Below are 18544 nucleotides of genomic sequence, written 5' to 3'. Positions count from 1 at the left end.
TCCTTAGAGCAAAGAATAGAATCAAGAGAAAGCGCTCTAGCATATGTGATTGAGATATATCTGCTACAGCTAGAAGTCAGATCTATTACCTTCTTCAGTGTACTCAACAACTAGAGTCATCTCCCTTTCTCCTTTTTAGTCGGTCGAGTATCTTATCCGAACGTTAAGAACTCATTCCTGCCTTTGCAATATCATCGCATCTTCTGGCACATAATCGATTGTCCTCTGCCTCGTTTTCTCTATCAGAAGATTGCCTTATATGGAGGGTTGACACTCTAAACTCTCTTTCTCACGTGAAACGAAAAATAATTCAAATTTAGATCTCCATTAAAAAAGAACAAATGGGATCTAAAGCACCTAGATGAAAGTGTTGTGGAAGTTGAATATATAGAGAGTGATTAAATCACAATTACTATATCTAAAGGTAGCTAATAAATAGTAATTGAGACAATAATAAAAAGAACACCAGAAATTAACGATGTTCGGCAAAATTTGATTTTTGTCTAGTCCTCTGACACAATAACTCAAACTTTATTTCACTCCAAAAATACAAGTGAAATACTACAAGAGAGAAAAAAGATTCAAATGCCCTAGGAGATAAGAAGGCAAGTGAGAGATGTATATAAATGAACAAAATCTTTGCTATTTATAGAAGGGAAATGGCCTTAAACCTTAATAATATCATGCATGACATCATATTAAGTGTGATCATGCAATGTAAATGCATGAAAAATGCATCTACCAATTTCTTCCTAAAAGAGGCTTCAAATGTTCACACTAGTTCACATTAATCTTGTCAAATTTAACAGAAAGGACATACTATAATTATTTGTTTTTAAGGGGAAAATATATTTTTCCGAGATGGATGCTTAATTCCGTGAAACGCGAGATGGGACTAGGTAGTGATATTAAATTGTTTCAGTTTTGTGTGATGTTTTCGAAGAAACGATTAATTAATCTCACCATAATAATATATTGTACATCATAGATCTTGCGAAAATATTTATATTAGTTATGATTGAATGAACATTGTTAACTGATACTGACAGTATCCTGTATCTCTACCCATTGTATTTGGTTTTTTTTTTTTTTGGGTTAAAAAAGAAGAGAAAATTAACACCTGTCATATAAGCTAAATTGGCTATTAAAGCAAGAAGCAATTAATGCAATACCCAAATTAATTAGAGTGGAAAAACATTGAATGTGTTTCCTCTTTTGAAATGGTTGATTTCTAAAAAAGATAACGCACAAAAAAGAAATTTTCTTTTCACATACAAGTCTTAGGTTTTCTCGGATTCTTACAACTTTTTCACAGACAGCCTCCAAGTTAATTCTTCGTTTATTCTACTTGACACCATTGAAGCAAAGCAACAGACACACAAAAAAATGGTAAAAACATCCTTCTCTTTTTATTTGTTTTTTTTTTTCTCTTCCTTTTCTCCTTCTCTATGTTGATGTCCTCTTTGATCCAAGCATATAGATTTGTATGTTTATTCACTCGTGCTTGTTCTTTCTCAAAAGTATCTTTTTAGCAACATGATCAACCAGAAATTATTATGTTCGCGATTCTATCTTTTGAAAATTATTTAATGCACTTTTCTCTTGAGTTCCATTTTTGGGGCGATATATACTCTATTTGAAACCGTAGATTACTGCAAAGTTTGGCGCTTGGAAGAATTTTTTTTCCATGGGATTTTTTGTTTGATTCTATTCTCCTATTTGTTGCAAGTTTTTTAACTTCGAGGAATATGATAGGAGTCTATCGGACTAACTACGTCTCAATTTCAAATTAATTGAATTTAGTTGTGTGAATTATTTGTATTATTTAAAGGGTTCATCATGATTTGACCGTTGGCCGTCAAACTATTTGAAAAATAGTAAGTACACGATGAAATAATGGAGACGCCAGCACCCCGACACCACCTTTTTAAAAAAGAAATTCTTGCAAACGCCCAAACACCGCCCTAATAAGAAAATCAATAAGAGCCATGGATTTGTAGTTATTACTCTCTTTTCCTTTCACTTCCTTTTTTTAATCTATTCTTGTTGTTAACAAAATTTAATGTTGATTATCCTTATCACTAACTTAATTGCTTTGCTTGTTCTTGTTAAAAAGAAATAAAATTACTTGATTTGGCCTTATACTTTGATTTTTTTTTATCGAAGCTTTTGAAAACCCGACAACGTAAGTTGACCATATTTTCTCCGAAGTCTATTAGTTTTTGTTTTATTTGTCATAAATGCATTTATGTTTCTATACACATACTGGAGGTGGATATTATTTCTTAAAAACACGGTAAAAATGTGAAGCATTTTGCGATTTATAAATAAAAAAATATAGAACAAAATTAATATTCAGTTTTGGGTAATATAATTTACTTTTCTTTTGACTTCTTTTTCCTTTTGATGTTTTCAAAGAAATTGATAATAATAATAATAATAATAATAATAATAATAATAATAATAATAATAATAATAGTGATTTTCGTTTTTCTTTTTTTCGAAATTTGCCAGACTACATCAAAAAGAGTTGCAGAGAGGAAAATAGCTAAGTTTGAGAAGAACATCACAAGAAGAGGATTGAATCCTCTAACAGGAAAGAACAAAATGGAACCAGCTCACATTGTTCTTGCTCTCTTTGCTGTTTTGGTCATTGGATCTTGTAAGCTTCCCTAATCCTATTTAATCTTTTTTTTCCTTGTATATAATAAGCTTGTCAACCGATATTAAAAATAATCATAAGTTGTATATATATTTAGTCCAAAGACGAAATCAAGATTTTAAATCAGTTAGCGTGGAATATCACTATATCTATTTATGCATATTATCAAGGGATATGGAATATTAAAAGGTAAACACACAAACATGCCAAGGAGATTCATCATCTATTATTTATGCATAAAAAATAATTTTGACCTTTTACATATTGTGTAATTTTTCAGCAAAAAGGGTTCGGATAAACCCCCTTTCGCCACCCTAGCTCCGCCTCTGCTTCTATGATGATGAATTTAAATGTTAGTACTATATACCAGTGTTAATTTAAATGCTAGTAGTCTAACTGTTCTAATGCAAATCACGTGTCGAATTTCCTAATTAATATCGTTGACCCTCAAAATTCTTTAACAAATTAATGATAAAAGTTCTATTCATCGATAGAAATATGAAGATTGAGCATAACTCTAATAATGAGACATAGTATTATGAATTTATATCTTCACTTGTTATTGGTCGTGTCTTAGTTCATATGTCTCTCCTAGTTATAGACTTTTATTAACTTGATATCTTAAACTAATTTGTATTTATTCATGAAAGAGTAATATTTTAATTATCGTACTAATAAAATTTATTGATTATTTACTTTTAGAAAGGTAAAATGTGGAGTTTGATCATTTTTTAAAAAATTGTATGTTTTTAATTATTTGAAAGTTAAGACGTTATACGTGATTTGTATGCATTAGTTATACTTAAGAATCATGCTAGATATTTTTTTTCTATGAATTTCTTTAATTTTTAACTTTTAATTTATATTTTATATTTTTTGTGTTATTATATTATTTTATTAATTTATAAATTAAAAATTTTAAAGATCCACGGAGCTTATGCCTCCCGTCTCGCCCCATATCAAGTAAAACGTCCCGCCTCACGCCCCTGCCTTTTAAAACACTGGTATATACATGCTTCTTCAATTATGCATGTGTACAAAGTTCAAGTCGAAGGCATCCACGTGCTACCAATGGCGGAGCCACCTTATGCTAAAGGGTATCAATTGACACCCTTTCACCGGAAAATTACACTATTTTAGTTAGATTAAAAGCTGATTTTATGTATATATATATATATATGATATATTGACTCCCTTCATTTATTTTTTTGTATTTACTTTTTTATATATATTGACACTCCCTTAGTAAAATTTTTAGATTCGACACTACGCGCTACAACAGATAATGTACACTATAGTTTCACTCATAGAAGAATTGATACTTATATTTGACAAACCTCAAGCAGAACCAGTCAATAGCCGATGTAGATTTTGTTTAAATGCTGCAAGTGCCTCTTTATTTTAGTATAATCAAAATTTATTTATTTTTTCCTTTTCCAAAATGATGCAATAAATCTTTGTTTTTTGTTTTTTGGATGTGCAGTTGTTTTCCAGGTTGTGAAGATGGCGATTAATGGTGGGACGCTCTGAATATGGAAGCTCTTAATTTCTCCAGAAGACGAAACTTTAAGCACAGGAGAAATCTTTTTAGAATAAATAGTTAATAATAAACCAAACTATGAATAAGTTTGTGATTAAAATTCTCTTTTACTTGGTTACTACCCTATAAATTTCTTTTCCTTCTCTCTACTCTTTCTTAAGTTTCATTTTCCCCCCTAAAATAGCATCTATTTTAGATAATGCCCAACCAAAATATTTTAACCATTTAAATTTGGACCTCAGTTACAATTTGAAAAGTGCACGCTCGCACACACACATAGAAATAAATTATTTCGGACCTCCAGACGTACTTGTTACTCTTGTTGACGGAAAAAAAATGTATTAGGCTATCAAGTTTAAAATGCTCGGTATTTTCACTAGTCTCAACTCTCAAGAAAAGAAATTTTCATTTACATCATTACACAAGCTACTGAGTCCCATGGGAAAATTTTAAAAGAGAGGTCATATATCCTAATATCCATTGTAGAAGAAAAGGAAAAAAAAGGCTGAATTCAAAACAGACAAATATATTAGTGTGGAATCACTTATATGATATTCTTACCCAGATTTAGTGAAATACAATCTTGAAATTGCATCCTTATCGCGCCATGATTATTTCATGAGCTTGATCTTTCTTGAAATACATGTGCATTATATGATATTATCATCTTATTAACGAATCACGCAGTTCATCACAAGAGTTTGTAAAACATAACCATGACTACTCAGATTCAATGGACTATTGGAATTAGGCCAGCATATCTTATAAGATACCAACAAAATGTATACTGAACCAGATACTTGGTCTACATCTCAAAAGAATGTTGAAAAGCAGATTGATTTCGATAGTATATTGGAAAGGAGAGAAGGGAATAGGAATTTGATTTCGAAACAACTATGCATTCACCACGAATGTTGTTCTCAGCCGAGCTGTTGGACTTAAGGTTTACTGCTCCTCAAGAAACATCTTCAGGATTGAGGACAACTCAGAAGAACCTACTGTGGACTTGCTTTCCATATGTGCATTTGCTTTCATCAGATCTGCGAGCTGCACGGGTTGTTTTGTTGCTTGTGTTGGAATGTTGGCGACAGTCTGAACTTTTAGACAACTTCCTTGCACAAGAACTGTAGCCATTCTCATGATACACTTGAATATTGTTTTTTACCACATCTTTAGTATCAGGAGAATTGAAGTTCTCAAATTCCTAAAACATAACATGTTAGTCACTGAAACACGAGTCGCTTTACTTATAAGAGCATAACACTATGCATCAAGAAGATATTTCAAAGCAATAGCAAATTCAGGATTGCCCCCACAAGAAGGGCTATCACTGACAACTTTCGATCTTTACAAAACGAATGCACCAATGAGACGCTCACCTTGGACTTTGTCTTGGCGTAATAAGGTGTTAAGCAGGGGTTTACATCCTTGAGAAACATGTCATCTGGACTGCCGGGAATTGTTTGATCCTCAGAGCTGAATTCCTAAATAGAAACAAAAAAACTAATTACTCCCCTGAAGGCTGAAGCGAATGCCTAAACATGTACATCCATGTCAAATATCGTTTGAAAGGATAATAAATTAGAGCAGAATTATTGCATAAAAGGATATTATCCAAGTTAGATCATGTAATTTGTTCACTACAAACTTTGTGTTGTGTTTGAAAATTTAGCACATTAATTAGAAATTTACCAGAGAATTAGCTGCTTCTTCTTGATCATATCCTGGACGGCTACCAAGGGAATCATAGCTCCCTCTTATAGCATATTTATCAGCTTTGACCTGTGAAAATTATAGTATCAGACACTTTCTCAAACAATCTAATGCTGGTCTTTTAGTTAATACATTATTACATCCAAAGCACATGGGGACCAAACCAGCAGACCTTTCAAAATTGTGGTAGCAACCAAATAGCGTAATTAAAAGAAACAAAAGAGTCTTTTGCGCCTATCAGAAGGTAAACTACAGAACAAACATATTACTTGATGACATGAGAAACCAAAGAGCAAGCTAATGGCACTCCTTACCTTTGTTTTTTCATCTTACAGAGAGCACTAGAAGAAACCCTGTTAAACAATTTATTCCCATACGTTATACGGATAACGAAGTGATGCAAGATCCCAACATATAGCTCCCTCCAAATCATTTGTAAGAAACATAGAAGTGAGAGTTTGACTTTCAACTTGCAAAAGTGAAAATATTGAAAAAGACTATATCAACTAGATCCGTTTAGGATTCTTCCGTATTTTCATCTTGACCAGTATTTAAACTACTGAGTTTCTGATGGAGCAAGCAGCAACTAAAAACAATACTGATTTTTTCATGCCACGGGGCCTTTTTGGTTCATCAGTGAGGTAGAAAATCATTTCTCTTCTGCAATATGCTTTAAGACATATTTAAGAGTTCATGGATCGTTCGATCAAGGAGATTCTCTTTGGCAGTAGATATTTTGAATCTTTGAAGTACAACCGCAAACTCTAGTTTGGTGCACTTGCATTTCATGTTGAAGATTAGTAAGGCTAATAATATTAACAGAAAACTTGACTGAGTTTAACTAGTTTTTGTTTATCATAAGTAATGGTGAAACTTTTTAAATACAACATACATTGGAATTTTGTGGTTTAAAGAATAGAAAGATCCCAACAAAGAGTCCTAAACGATTCATATAAAGCTGATAGCACGCGATAATGACTTATATTGTTACCTCAGCAAGATCTTCGGCTAGGCATTGTAGTTGGCCTGTAAGAGAAGTGACCTGCCTTTGAAGACTAGGTATAAGCTGCTTTGCCTGTATAAGTTCTGAACCCTGCTTCTCCAAAAGATCCTGAAGTTGAGAATTCATAACATCTGGGAACAGTACGGCACTTTTCAGTGACTTTATCTCTCCCCTTTGCTTTAAGCACAAATCCTTAAGCTTCTCAACCTATCAGTATTATGAGCAAATCAGAAAATTAAGCAGAGTTAACAAAAGCTCAAAGCTTCAATTACTTCAATTACTTCATGCTGCAAACTGCGGGGAGGAAAAAGGGAGACAACTTTGGATTATTCTTTTTTCTGTTCAAGGTCCAACACCAATCTCATAATAAGGAAATTCAAAAAAGAAGAAGAATAAAATCATATAACCAACTTATTGATAGACAACCAATACGCCATACAAAATAATATCATTACCCACATTTGCAACAACAAATGTGGCATCTCCAACAGGATAATTACATTATTCTTTTCGATTATCAACCACCAACACCAGACACATTTTACAACAACAAATGAGTCATCTTCTAAGCGAAGTTTCCGCACAAATTTACACCTCTACTATCCTTGAAAATCCACATATCAAAAGATAAACTTTTTGAATAAAATAGACAAAAATTTTGCATCTTGCTCTAAAATGTACTCCCAAATAATTAAAAACAGCCACTTTTGAACAAATTAAAGAACAAGCTGTTGGTCAAACATTTCATTCAAAGTTACCCTCCAATTATTAAGATGCAAATAGAAAACTTCCCTTATAAAAATTTATGCTACAGAAGAAAAAAAGGTTCAAATTTCAAGAACTATGATAGAATGCAAGATTAAACTATATGATATACAATTATAGCACCTCTCTCTTTTTCTCTTCAAGCATCAACTTAAATAACATACGTGTATATTCAGTTAGTATCCAGGAATAATTCCAAATAATTGATAATCAACCAATGTGCCATCAAAAGTAACATCATCCCACATTTTACAACAATAAAAATGCCACCTTGCACAAGATAAATTCCAGCATTTTTAAGATTATAAACCTCCAGCACCAAAGACATTGATTACCAATTTCACATCACAAATACTTCTAAAAGGGGCATTTTATGATTTCAAATTATACCTCCAATATTCTGAAAATCCACATTTGGGAAACTAATCTCTTTGATAGAAATAGGCAAAAAGCTTGCACCTTGCCCAAAAATTTACCAAACATAATTCAAAAAGACACAGCTTTTAAACAATCCCAAGCTGTTTATAAACTTTTTAAATCAAAATTAGCCTCCAAAAATTAAGATAATGCGACGGTAGGCAGCAAAATCAGATATACAAATAGATTAAGTACCTCTCGGTTTTTCTCCTCAAGCATCAACTTGAGCTCAAGAATCTGATCCTCTTGCTCCTTGTTCATACTCAACAGCTCCCTCTCACTTCTAAGCACCATTCCCAATGTCCTCGTATTCCCTTTGACCTCAGTCAACGCCTTCTTCTCTTCTTTCTTCACACCAGTAGCAGAAGAAGAAGTACCTTTAAACAACTTCTTATGCAAAGCACTCAAACCACTGCCTCTTTTTACCGTTTTCTTCAAATCTTCAGCTATAAAATCCGCAGGTATAACCAATTTCAAATCACCCTTTTTCTGCTTAATCAATTTAGAAGAGGTAGATTTGTGTTCAACGAATTTCTTAACCATGGAGCTGAAATTGGAATAGTGGGTAGTAGTTGGAGTAACACCATTTGAAGCGTTCTTGATTTTGATTAGAGCGTTGTTGTTGTGGGTTTTTGGTGTGAGTTCTGTAGAAGAAGAAGGATCGGATTTAGTGGAAGATCGTTGTGAATCAAAACCAGTTTTATTAGAATAGCGAGACGATGGTCTGATAGAAGACATTGTTGGTTTTTTTTGGAGAGATTAATGTTTGAATTTTAGGACAGAGAGTGTGTGTCTGTGTGAAAGAGGTGAAGAAGAAGAAGAAGATGATTAGAGAGAGAGTTTGGCGCTGCCTTGAATTCAAAATTTTGAGCACGAGAATTTTGCCCTTTTGTCTACTTGGCTTACATGAGCGTTTACACTTAAAGAGATTTCACATGATGATAATTAATTATAATTACTTTTTGGGATTAATACATACTAACCCCTCAAACTTTCACTAAATTTAGAAAAAATGACATTGTACGGTCACTTTCGAAATAATAGTCAAAAAAGTATATTTTTTACATTTATATACATTATATATTTTATATACAAAAACTATATAAATTTTATATATTTTTCGACTATCGAATATAAATAGTTTGTGACGTGGGCTAAAAGTGATAATAACCCCTAAATTTACCCCTTACAACGTTAGCTTTATGGGAAATGGAGTTCTATTACACCGTCCTTGTTCGAAATGCATATTGACCCCTCATACGAAAAAATTACTATAAACGTAAACAAGAAACAAGTGTTTTGTACGAAATTTGTCTAAGCACCCTCAACTACACAAAAAAAAGTATAATAATTAATAATTGAGGACCTTTCTTGTTGAAGAAAGGGATGTATATATACCTCTATGAGCATAAGACCTCTCTTGTTGAAGAAATTGAGGCTAATAAGCTACGTGATATCTATCTTGGCATTTTCTCAACCTTTTTATGATAAGTTGTAAATTAGATGATACATCCTTAATCTGTCTTAAGGATTTAATTGAAATTAGTTTTGGTTCCTTTTTTTCTTTGTAGTCCAAATAAGTGATAAGTTTGGTGGTGGAAGGATTTCAATGAACCGATATTTTTTATTTTGAGCGAGTGAAGTTCACAATTAACTGCCGGATAGGGGTGTTCAAACAGAACCAGAAAATCGTACCAAACCGATAAGTCAAACCAATCCGATTAAAAATTTTGACTAGGTTTGGTTTGATTTGGTTTGGTATTGAGTAAAAAAATTCGAACCAAACCAACATATAAATATATAAATTTTTATATATATTCTTAAGATTTTATATAGAATTTTGTTTAAAAGATGTCGAGAAATATTTGAGATCTTCTCTTGGGGTGTAATATTTGATATACAGTGCATTCATTCTTATAATTATATCACTTTCTTATTAAGTGTTATTGAAATGCGTCAATCATCTCTTTGTTCTTTCATATTTATATTTCAAGATTTCTTATATATTTTTCGAATTTGAAGTGGTATTCCGATAATCTAAAATTACATAGAACATATCATTATTTAGGTGTTATATTGATTTTTATGTTTAATTACTAAATTTGGTTAACCTTGAAAGCGTGCATCAACCAAAAATTATTGTTAGACGACTAAGAAAATAAACTATCATGTGTTATTAAAAAATCTCCCCTAAAAATACTTTAATAGATCATATGTTTATTTTTATTTTTTTAAATTTTTAGTAAACATATATTCACTTATCAAAACATTATCTATAACTTTAATGAATCAAGATTGAAATTATATTCATATAACAAAAAAAATCCGAAAAATCCGACAAAACCAAACCAATCCAAATCGATATAATTGGTTTGGTTTTGATAAAACCCGAACCAATCCGGTCCATGTACACCCCTACTCCCAGATAATAATTGTTCTATTTTAATTAAGATTTAATAGCTTTGAGTATGGAGAATTGTGTTGCTTATTTTGAAGAAAATATATAGAGTATTTGTTAGCATCTGCATGATAAATTTATCCTTTTTTTTAATCTCACATAAATTCATTTTTTTTCCTTTCATGACCATACGAAAGTTTATTAGTATTGAAAGATATAGATAGATTCTTAATCTCCTTCAAGTGTATCTAATAACAATAACTTACAAGTCCTTTATTTTATATGAAATATGCTTGTTTTGAAAGATAGAAACAAAGACGAACTTAAACTCTTTTAGCCTGTAATCATACGCTAGTTTTGGAATTGTAGAAAGAATACCTTAATTTCGCAACGGAAGTATCTTAATTCTACAAAACCACAATAATATTAGCCTCTTTCAGAACATAAAACAAAAAAGAACCAAAAAAAAAAAAGGAGAGAAAAATAGTACTATTAATTATTTAAGTAAACCAAACATATAGATATAACAGTTACGACTATAGTTTTTAATACATAAATTGGATTACAGAGCGTTCAAGAATGTTCGAAAATAACTAAAAATTGTATTAAATACTTCAATCAACAAAGATGTCAGATCACTTCTCAAAGTAGAGGGCTTATAATTACAGAGATTGAAATGTTCTCAGCAAGTACTAAATTTAAAAAACTATAGTCCAGCTGATAATATATATCAGATACTTCAATTAATAAAGTAAAGCACTTGAACTATCTGAACTAAGACCAAAAGGAAACCAGTTCCCAATATCTCAATAGCACCTTTGTCTGAAGATTCAACGGAGACTTCATATCCGAAATGCAGGAATGATCTGATTAGAAAATCATTCAAAACTTGATTAAAAAAACAGTGTTTATTGAAGAAGCTATAGAGACGATTACCAATAGTACTAGTTTTAGACTCGTTGGAATTAATCTGTTACGGTATTAACATTATACGCAACATAAGCACATGAAGTAATTAACATAATAGGTATTAGTTTGGTAATAGTTGGAGCAACAAACTCGGATTCTACAAGAATATCATTTTTTGGTACTACGAAGAGGGAATTCTCACAAAAATTGGATAGGGGTCAAGGCGTTGTCGGGAGCCAGCCTAACTCAAATGCCCCTGAACCACGCAAAATGGTCGTTTATTACACGGCTCGCGGACTCTACTTGGGGTGTGAGTATGGTATGAACTAATATTACTCTAAACCAAAGGATTACAGATTCAATGGATCCACTACTGATTTGAGTATTAGCAGCAACAATGAAATAAGAAAAAAAAACTAGCAAAAGAAGGGAGGTTCCACAACTAACAAAACCTATAGTAAAGATAAAAGACAAGACTCATTTTGCATAATCCCTACATACTAGTCTCCTGCTCATTTATATAGTAGACTCCTCCTTATGTGCCCTTCTATGCTGTTGCCTTATCTCTAACGAATGTGCAGCATTGTCCTTCGTAGGGACCACAAAGTTGTCCAAGTATTTTGGTGGACGCACTACCCTGTTGTTGTGTCTCTGCCCAGTCTGTCCTTCAGTGTGATTCATTACATTGTCATCCCCTTCAAGTCGAACCTTGTCCCCAAGGTTCATCTCAGGAAACTTGCGCTGGATAGATGAAGTGTCTTCCCAAGTAGCCTCAGAGGATGGCAATCCCGACCAACTAATTAAACATTGATCAACCTGATGTCCGCCTTTGGAATTACACGATGTTGCAAAATACTCTTGGGATGTAGAGTCTTGGAAGAGGAGTGGTCTAACAAGTCAATTGGGGTGACTTATTGGGAAGGCTGACCAATGTTTGCGTAGAACAGACACATGAAAGACGTTGTGTATCCTTGATGAAGCAGGAATGTCCAATTTATAAGCAACTTCTCCGATTCGTTGGATGATTTGGAATGGACCAAAGTAGCGTCTGCTTAACTTGTTGTAGCGTTGAAGTCAGATGGAGAGTTGACGATATGGTCGCAACCTTATGTACACCTTATCACCTACTGCAAATGAAATATCGCACCTACCTTTGTCAGCTAGGTGCTTCATTCTATCTTGGGCTACTTTGAGATTGTCTTTGAGGAGGGCTAACATCTCATCACGTTGGTGAAAAGATTCCACCACACCTGAATTACTAGAGAAATCAGCAACAAATCGGATAATAGAGGGTGGAGGTCTACCATACACGACCTCGAAAGGAGTCAATTTGGAGCTGTTTTAAAAGGAAGTGTTGTACCTAAATTCAGCTCAAGGAAGTAGTTTAGACCAAGCATCAGGGGTATCGGTAGCGAAGCAGCGAAGATACATTTCTAAACACTTGTTTAGAGCTTCAGTCTGGCCGTCGGGTTGAGGGTGATACACTGAACTTTTGGCTAATTGAGTACCATGGAGTCTGTTGATTTCTTTCCAAAATTAGATAAGACAATAGGGTCCTTGTCGATGATGATCTTGGAAGGAAACCCATCAAGTCTGATATATTCTTGGATGAAGAATTCAGCAACCTTTTAGGAAGAAAAGGTAGGAGGCAGAGCAACAAAGTGGCCATACTTATACTACTAGAAAAATGCAAATTTCCCAGGAAAATTTCTCACAAATATATTATCAGTGGCGGTTCCCACTGCAATTTAGAAAAACTCAGTGGGAAATGGAAGGGTTTTCTTTTACCTTTTTTTTTAAAATGTTCCCACAGACTATAGGTGGGAATTATTTGGCGCAAAAACGAGTGCAATTTGTTTTCCACTGAATCAGTGGGAATGGAATTTATTTCCCACCGAATCAGTGAGAAATACATTAGAAAAATTACTATATAAAGTTGTTAAACTTTTTTCAATGAAATGGTGGGAATCTAAAGATAAATAATTATTTTAATGTTCCCACAGATGCAGTGGAAAATGGAAGAGTTTTCTTTTACCTTTTTTTAAAACGTTCCCACAGACTATAGGTGAGAATTATTTGGCGCAAAAAAACGTGCAATTTATTTCCCACCGAATCAGTGGGAAATACATTAGAAAAATTACTACATAAAATTATTAAACTCTTCCCAGTGAAACGGTGGGAATCTAAAGATAAAAAATTATTTTAATGTTCCCACAAATATAGTGGAAAATTCAAAATTTAAATTTTGGTCCAAAAAACCCCACGAGGTTAAAAGAATTTCACAAAAAAAATAAATTTAATAAGACAATTCCCACAAATATTCCCAGTGAATCAATGGAAATGTCTTTCCTATTATAGTACATCCCTTCTTCTTTCTTTTCATTTTCACTTTCATTCTCTCTCATTCTCTTCTTTGCAAATCCTCCATTCTTGTCCAAGGAGCTTTCACTCCTGTAAAATCAAAGGTAATATCATATTCACTCATGTAAAATCAAAGGTTAGAGGATTATTATTAGATTTTGAACTCGATTTAGCTTTATGAAGCCTGAAAGCTTTTCCTTTCATATAATAGTTGTAACTTTTTTGCAGAATACTTTCAAGCAATCATTGGAGGAGTTCATTGAAAGCCAACCAACCGATGATCAAGCAAAGCCAATCCAACCATCCCAGGAGAGTTATATGGACTTGCGGAATTTCAAATAATCGTTGGAGGAGTTCATTCAATTGGATAAGATTGAATGCTGAATTTTTTATTTGAGTGTTTAGTTGCATTATTGGTTTATTGTATTTCTGTTTTGGTTGGATGTTTATGAAATGGATCAGAACAAATGCAGAATTTTGTATGTGAATATTTAATTGTATTTAGGCTTGTTGTTGGTGGTTGTATTTTTTGTTTGGTAGGTGGTGCAGTATAAAAAGCAGCATATGCACAAAAATATTTTTCAGACTTCCCACTGAATCCGTGAGAAGGTTCGTCCTTTTAGTTATAGATTTTGCATGATTCCCACTGATATCGGTGGAAAAGTTCATACTTTTGTTTTTATTACATACATTTTTTCCATCACTTCCCTCGCTAATATATTAAAATAATAAAAATTACTAATAATACTTCTCGCGGATTGTTGTGGGAAATTTTATTATTTTTCCTATTAAATCTTCGCTAGGAAAACTGCGGGAAACTTCCCACTACTTCTCTGGGAAGTTTTTTCCCATCGGGCCTTTTTCGGGTGATCTGTTTCGGTGGGAATGCGGTGTGAAAACTCAATTTTCCCACTAATTTCCCACTGATTTTACTGTGGGAAAATCATGTGTTTCTAGTAGTGTTAGAGAGTCGATCCACAATTACCAGAATCGCAGTACGACCATTCAGTGGTGGAGCTAGAATTTTCATCAAGGGGTGACAAAATATAAATAATTAGATATATCGAAAAATCAAGGGGAGTCAACGTATAGTAAATATACATAAAATAAAAAAACTTATCTAGTAATATAGTGTAATTTTCCGACGAAGGGGTGTCGCTTGACACCCCTTGGTTCAATGTGGCTCCGCCACTGCGACTATTGGACGAGGGTAAGCTAGTGATAAAGTCCATTGAGATTTCCTCAAAGATTGCCTCTGGGAGGGGAAGAGGTTGAAGCAACCTACTAGCTTCAAAGAAGAATTCTTCATTTGTTGGCAGACTTGGCATTCCTGAACAAATTTCTTGACATCTACACATGCCTTGCCAATAACAATTGGATGATAATCTGTGGAAGATGCGAGCAATCCCTGAATGGCCTTCGAATTTTGAAGCATGAAATTCATGAAGCAACAGATGGCGAATATCCTGGTTCGATGGAATTACCAACCTATTGCGATAGAATAAGAGTCCCTCGTGGAAGGAGAAGTAGGGTCATTCTCAGGTTGACGTCGAAACTCCAATAATGTAGGATCCGACATGTTTAAAGTTTGCAACCTATCCAGCAAGGCAAATTCAGTGAAAGCAATGGAGAGAAATTGAGAAGTAGGGATGCGAGAAAGGGCATTAGCAGCAGAATTGCGTTTTCCAGGTCTATAATTAATATCAAAGTCATAGCCAATGAGTTTGCAAAGCCATTGTTGTTTTTCAGGGGTCTGGATTACTTGATTTGTCAGGGACTTAAGAGGTTGTTGATCCGTCAAGATTAAGAATTTGCGACCCAAAAGATATTGATACCATTTTTGTATAGCCTAAGTGATTGCGAACATTTCACGATAATAGGTGGACGTCGCTTGCATGCGAGGAGAGAGTTTCTGGCTAAAAAATGCAATTTGGCGATGATCTTGAGACAACACTGCTCCTATGCCGGTACCGGAAATATTAGTTTCCACCGAAAAAACCTTTTGAAAGTTCGGCAAACATAACACTGGATAGTGCTCAAAGTATTTTTAAGCGGCATGCTCGACCTCAGTCCACCGGAAAATATTGTTTTTTAGAATATCTGTCAGTGGAGATGCTAATTGGGTATAGCCTTTTACAAAGCGACGATAATAACCAGTAAGACCTAGAAATCCTCGTACCTCTTTGACAGAGGAAGGAGAGATCACTCATTGATGACTTCGATTTTTGAGGGATTAACCTGAAGGCCTTTCGCCGAGATAATATGGCCAAGATAGTCAATAGAGGTTTGTCCGCACTTGGAGTGTTTGACAGCTAAAGTGTGTTGGCGAAGCAGGTTAAACACCAATTCAAGGTGTTGAAGATGAGCAGACCAAGAATTATTGTATTATCAGAATATCGTCAAAGAAGACGAGTTCGAATCGGCGAAGAAATGGCTTAAAATGGAATTCATACTAGCTGAAAGGTAGATGGTGTATTGGACAGACCAACGGGGATAACAATGAATTCATAATTGCCCTTATGTGTGCGAAAGGTTTTTTTCTCAATATCATGGGGATGAACTCTAATTTGATTATACCCAGCCAGTAAGTCCAATTTGGAAAAGAAACAAGCATCGTGTAACTCGTCAAATAGTTCATCAATGATAGGAATTGAAAATCGATCCTTGATAGTGATGGAGTTCAATGCCTGGTAATCAACACAAAAACACCAAGTATCATCCTTCTTGCGAACGAGCAAAACAGGGGATGAGTACAGACTTGAACTTGGCCGAATGATACTTGATTGTAACATTTCAGCAATGAGACGTTCTATTTCTGTTTTCTGGAAAAGAGGGTAACAGTATGGCCTCACATTAATGAGTGTCGACCCTGGTAAGATAGGTATTCGGTGGTCTAGAGGGAGGTAGGGATGCGACTTGAGCAAAGATATCAGAATATGCATCAAGAAGGTTATGAAGGTCAGGTGGTATGTCAGTGGTAGAAGAAGATGTATGCGACACTAGTTGTAATTGGAAGAAACAAGAAATAGAGTTTGTGGATTGGAGCCGGCGAAGTGCCTGCAATTGGACTTATTTCACAACTAGGCCAGCATTGTCGGTCCAAATGACTTGTTGACCTTGGGCCTGGAACTCAAAGACCCGAGTGACATAGTCAGTAACTGTGCCGCCCAAATTTGCCAGCCAAATTACACCCAAAACAACATCATCACCTGTGAACTTAATGACAAAGAAGTCCTCTGTAAGAGTGTAGTCTTGAATTGTTAAAGACAAGGCCTTGACGTCTCCCAAACATCTCAAGCGACTTCCATTTCCAACCATAACTGAAGATTTGAATGGATCTTCAATTGGGAGCTTAAGAAATTTGGCTATTCTGGGGTGTATGAAATTGTGAGTGCTACCCCCATCCAAAAGGACTTGAACGGTGTTCCCATGTACAGCACCCGTGAAACGCAATGTGGTCGGAATTTGGCCCCTGAATAAAGCCATGTAGCTAATAGATGCGATAGGGTCATCCTCAAGTGGTTGTGATTCTTCTGTTGGGTCAGCAAAAGGATTATCAAGAGGGTCTACTGCAGGGTCAGAATGTTCTTCGTCGGAGATGAGAAGAAACAATTGTGGTGGTTTGGTGCAACGGTGACCCTTGACCCATTTGCCATCACAATTAAAGCAAAGATTGAGGTCGTGTTTGCGTTGGAGCTCCGCTGGAGATAATTTCTTATAGGGTACACGACCGAGCCCTGGGATCGCGGCTGTTGGCGTTGTGGTTGCTGGTGGTGCAGAGGTATTAGGCAGATGAGTAGCTGGTTTGGGGGGAAAAGGGGTAGAGTTTGGGGAAAGAATTAAGCTGGACCTGGGAAGAGATGTGTAAGAGTTGGCATTGGTCCGGAAGGAAGAAGTGGGCCTGGGAGAAGCATTTGGGCTTGAAAGTTTCTGCTCTTGTAGAAAAGCGAGGTTGATAGCCTCATTTAAATCTTTGGGCCTAAAGGAAAGGACTTCAGTCTTAATATCTGGTCGGAGCCTAGAGGTGAAACAATGGAGCAGCATATGCGGGACCACATCAGTGGTTTGATTAGCTAAATTCTCGTACCGAGTCAAATAGTCTTTCACCTTCGACGTCATTTGCAGTTTTTCCAATAAACTCTCTGATGCTTCCAATGATTTAGGGCTAAAACGAACAAGCAAGGCTCTGGTAAATTGATCCCAACTATAAATCTGGCGATTTTTGTGCATCCAACGATACCATTCACGAGCTTCCCCTTCCAAATAAAATGGACAAACACTCAGGCGTTGTTCCTCAAAGATGTTATTAAAATCAAAGTATTGATTTGCTTGAAATAACCAACTCTCAGCGTGTCAACCATCGAACTTGGGTATGTCAATCATGTTCGATTTGGTACGGCGAAAAGTGCCGAATGTGTTTTGTGAAAATGGTGGTGGTCCAAGGTTGGAGTTAAATGGCGGAGCAAATTGGGGTAAGATGTGATGACTCAATATGTCATCTTTAATTTTAAACATTCATTTCTGTGTCCTAAGTCCTCGAATAGCACATTTCAGCATTACTCGACTTGCGTGCGCAGTCCTTAATTTTTTTTCCGAAAATTTTTTATGTGAAAAATTGATTAAAATGTGAAATAGTGCTTCAAAACTCATTTGAGTGATTTCGATCAACATTTTGAGCAAACGGACCCGGATCAGTATTTTGAAAGTTCTGGTAGGTCCGTATCGTGATATGAGACTTGGACGTATGCCTAGAATTTAATTTGGAGGTCCCTAACT

General features: G+C 34.7%; 1 protein-coding gene and 2 long non-coding RNA genes across 3 annotated transcripts; 2 read left to right on the top strand and 1 right to left on the bottom strand.

Annotated features, from left to right (window-relative positions):
* Positions 1 to 1195: 1195 nt before the first annotated feature.
* LOC107766550 (uncharacterized) lies at positions 1196 to 4349 on the top strand. Its single transcript, XR_001643736.2, has 3 exons — positions 1196 to 1389; positions 2515 to 2662; positions 4146 to 4349. It is a non-coding gene; the product is annotated as an uncharacterized LOC107766550 (long non-coding RNA).
* A 591-nt stretch (positions 4350 to 4940) lies between these two features.
* On the bottom strand, positions 4941 to 9003 carry LOC107766545 (uncharacterized). Its single transcript, XM_016585339.2, has 5 exons — positions 8296 to 9003; positions 6907 to 7125; positions 5895 to 5984; positions 5582 to 5686; positions 4941 to 5406 (listed from the first exon to the last, which is right to left on the bottom strand). The coding sequence occupies exons 1-5, from the start codon at positions 8836 to 8838 to the stop codon at positions 5188 to 5190; spliced, it is 1176 nt and encodes a 391-aa protein (XP_016440825.1). The 5' UTR covers positions 8839 to 9003; the 3' UTR covers positions 4941 to 5187.
* A 3072-nt stretch (positions 9004 to 12075) lies between these two features.
* Positions 12076 to 14343, top strand: LOC142166161 (uncharacterized). Its single transcript, XR_012696355.1, has 2 exons — positions 12076 to 13048; positions 13997 to 14343. It is a non-coding gene; the product is annotated as an uncharacterized LOC142166161 (long non-coding RNA).
* Positions 14344 to 18544: the final 4201 nt, after the last annotated feature.

The sequence above is a fragment of the Nicotiana tabacum genome, chromosome 11 (assembly GCF_000715075.1).
Source record: "Nicotiana tabacum cultivar K326 chromosome 11, ASM71507v2, whole genome shotgun sequence".
Lineage (NCBI taxonomy): Eukaryota > Viridiplantae > Streptophyta > Magnoliopsida > Solanales > Solanaceae > Nicotiana > Nicotiana tabacum.
This window is presented reverse-complemented; position numbering and strand designations above follow the sequence as displayed.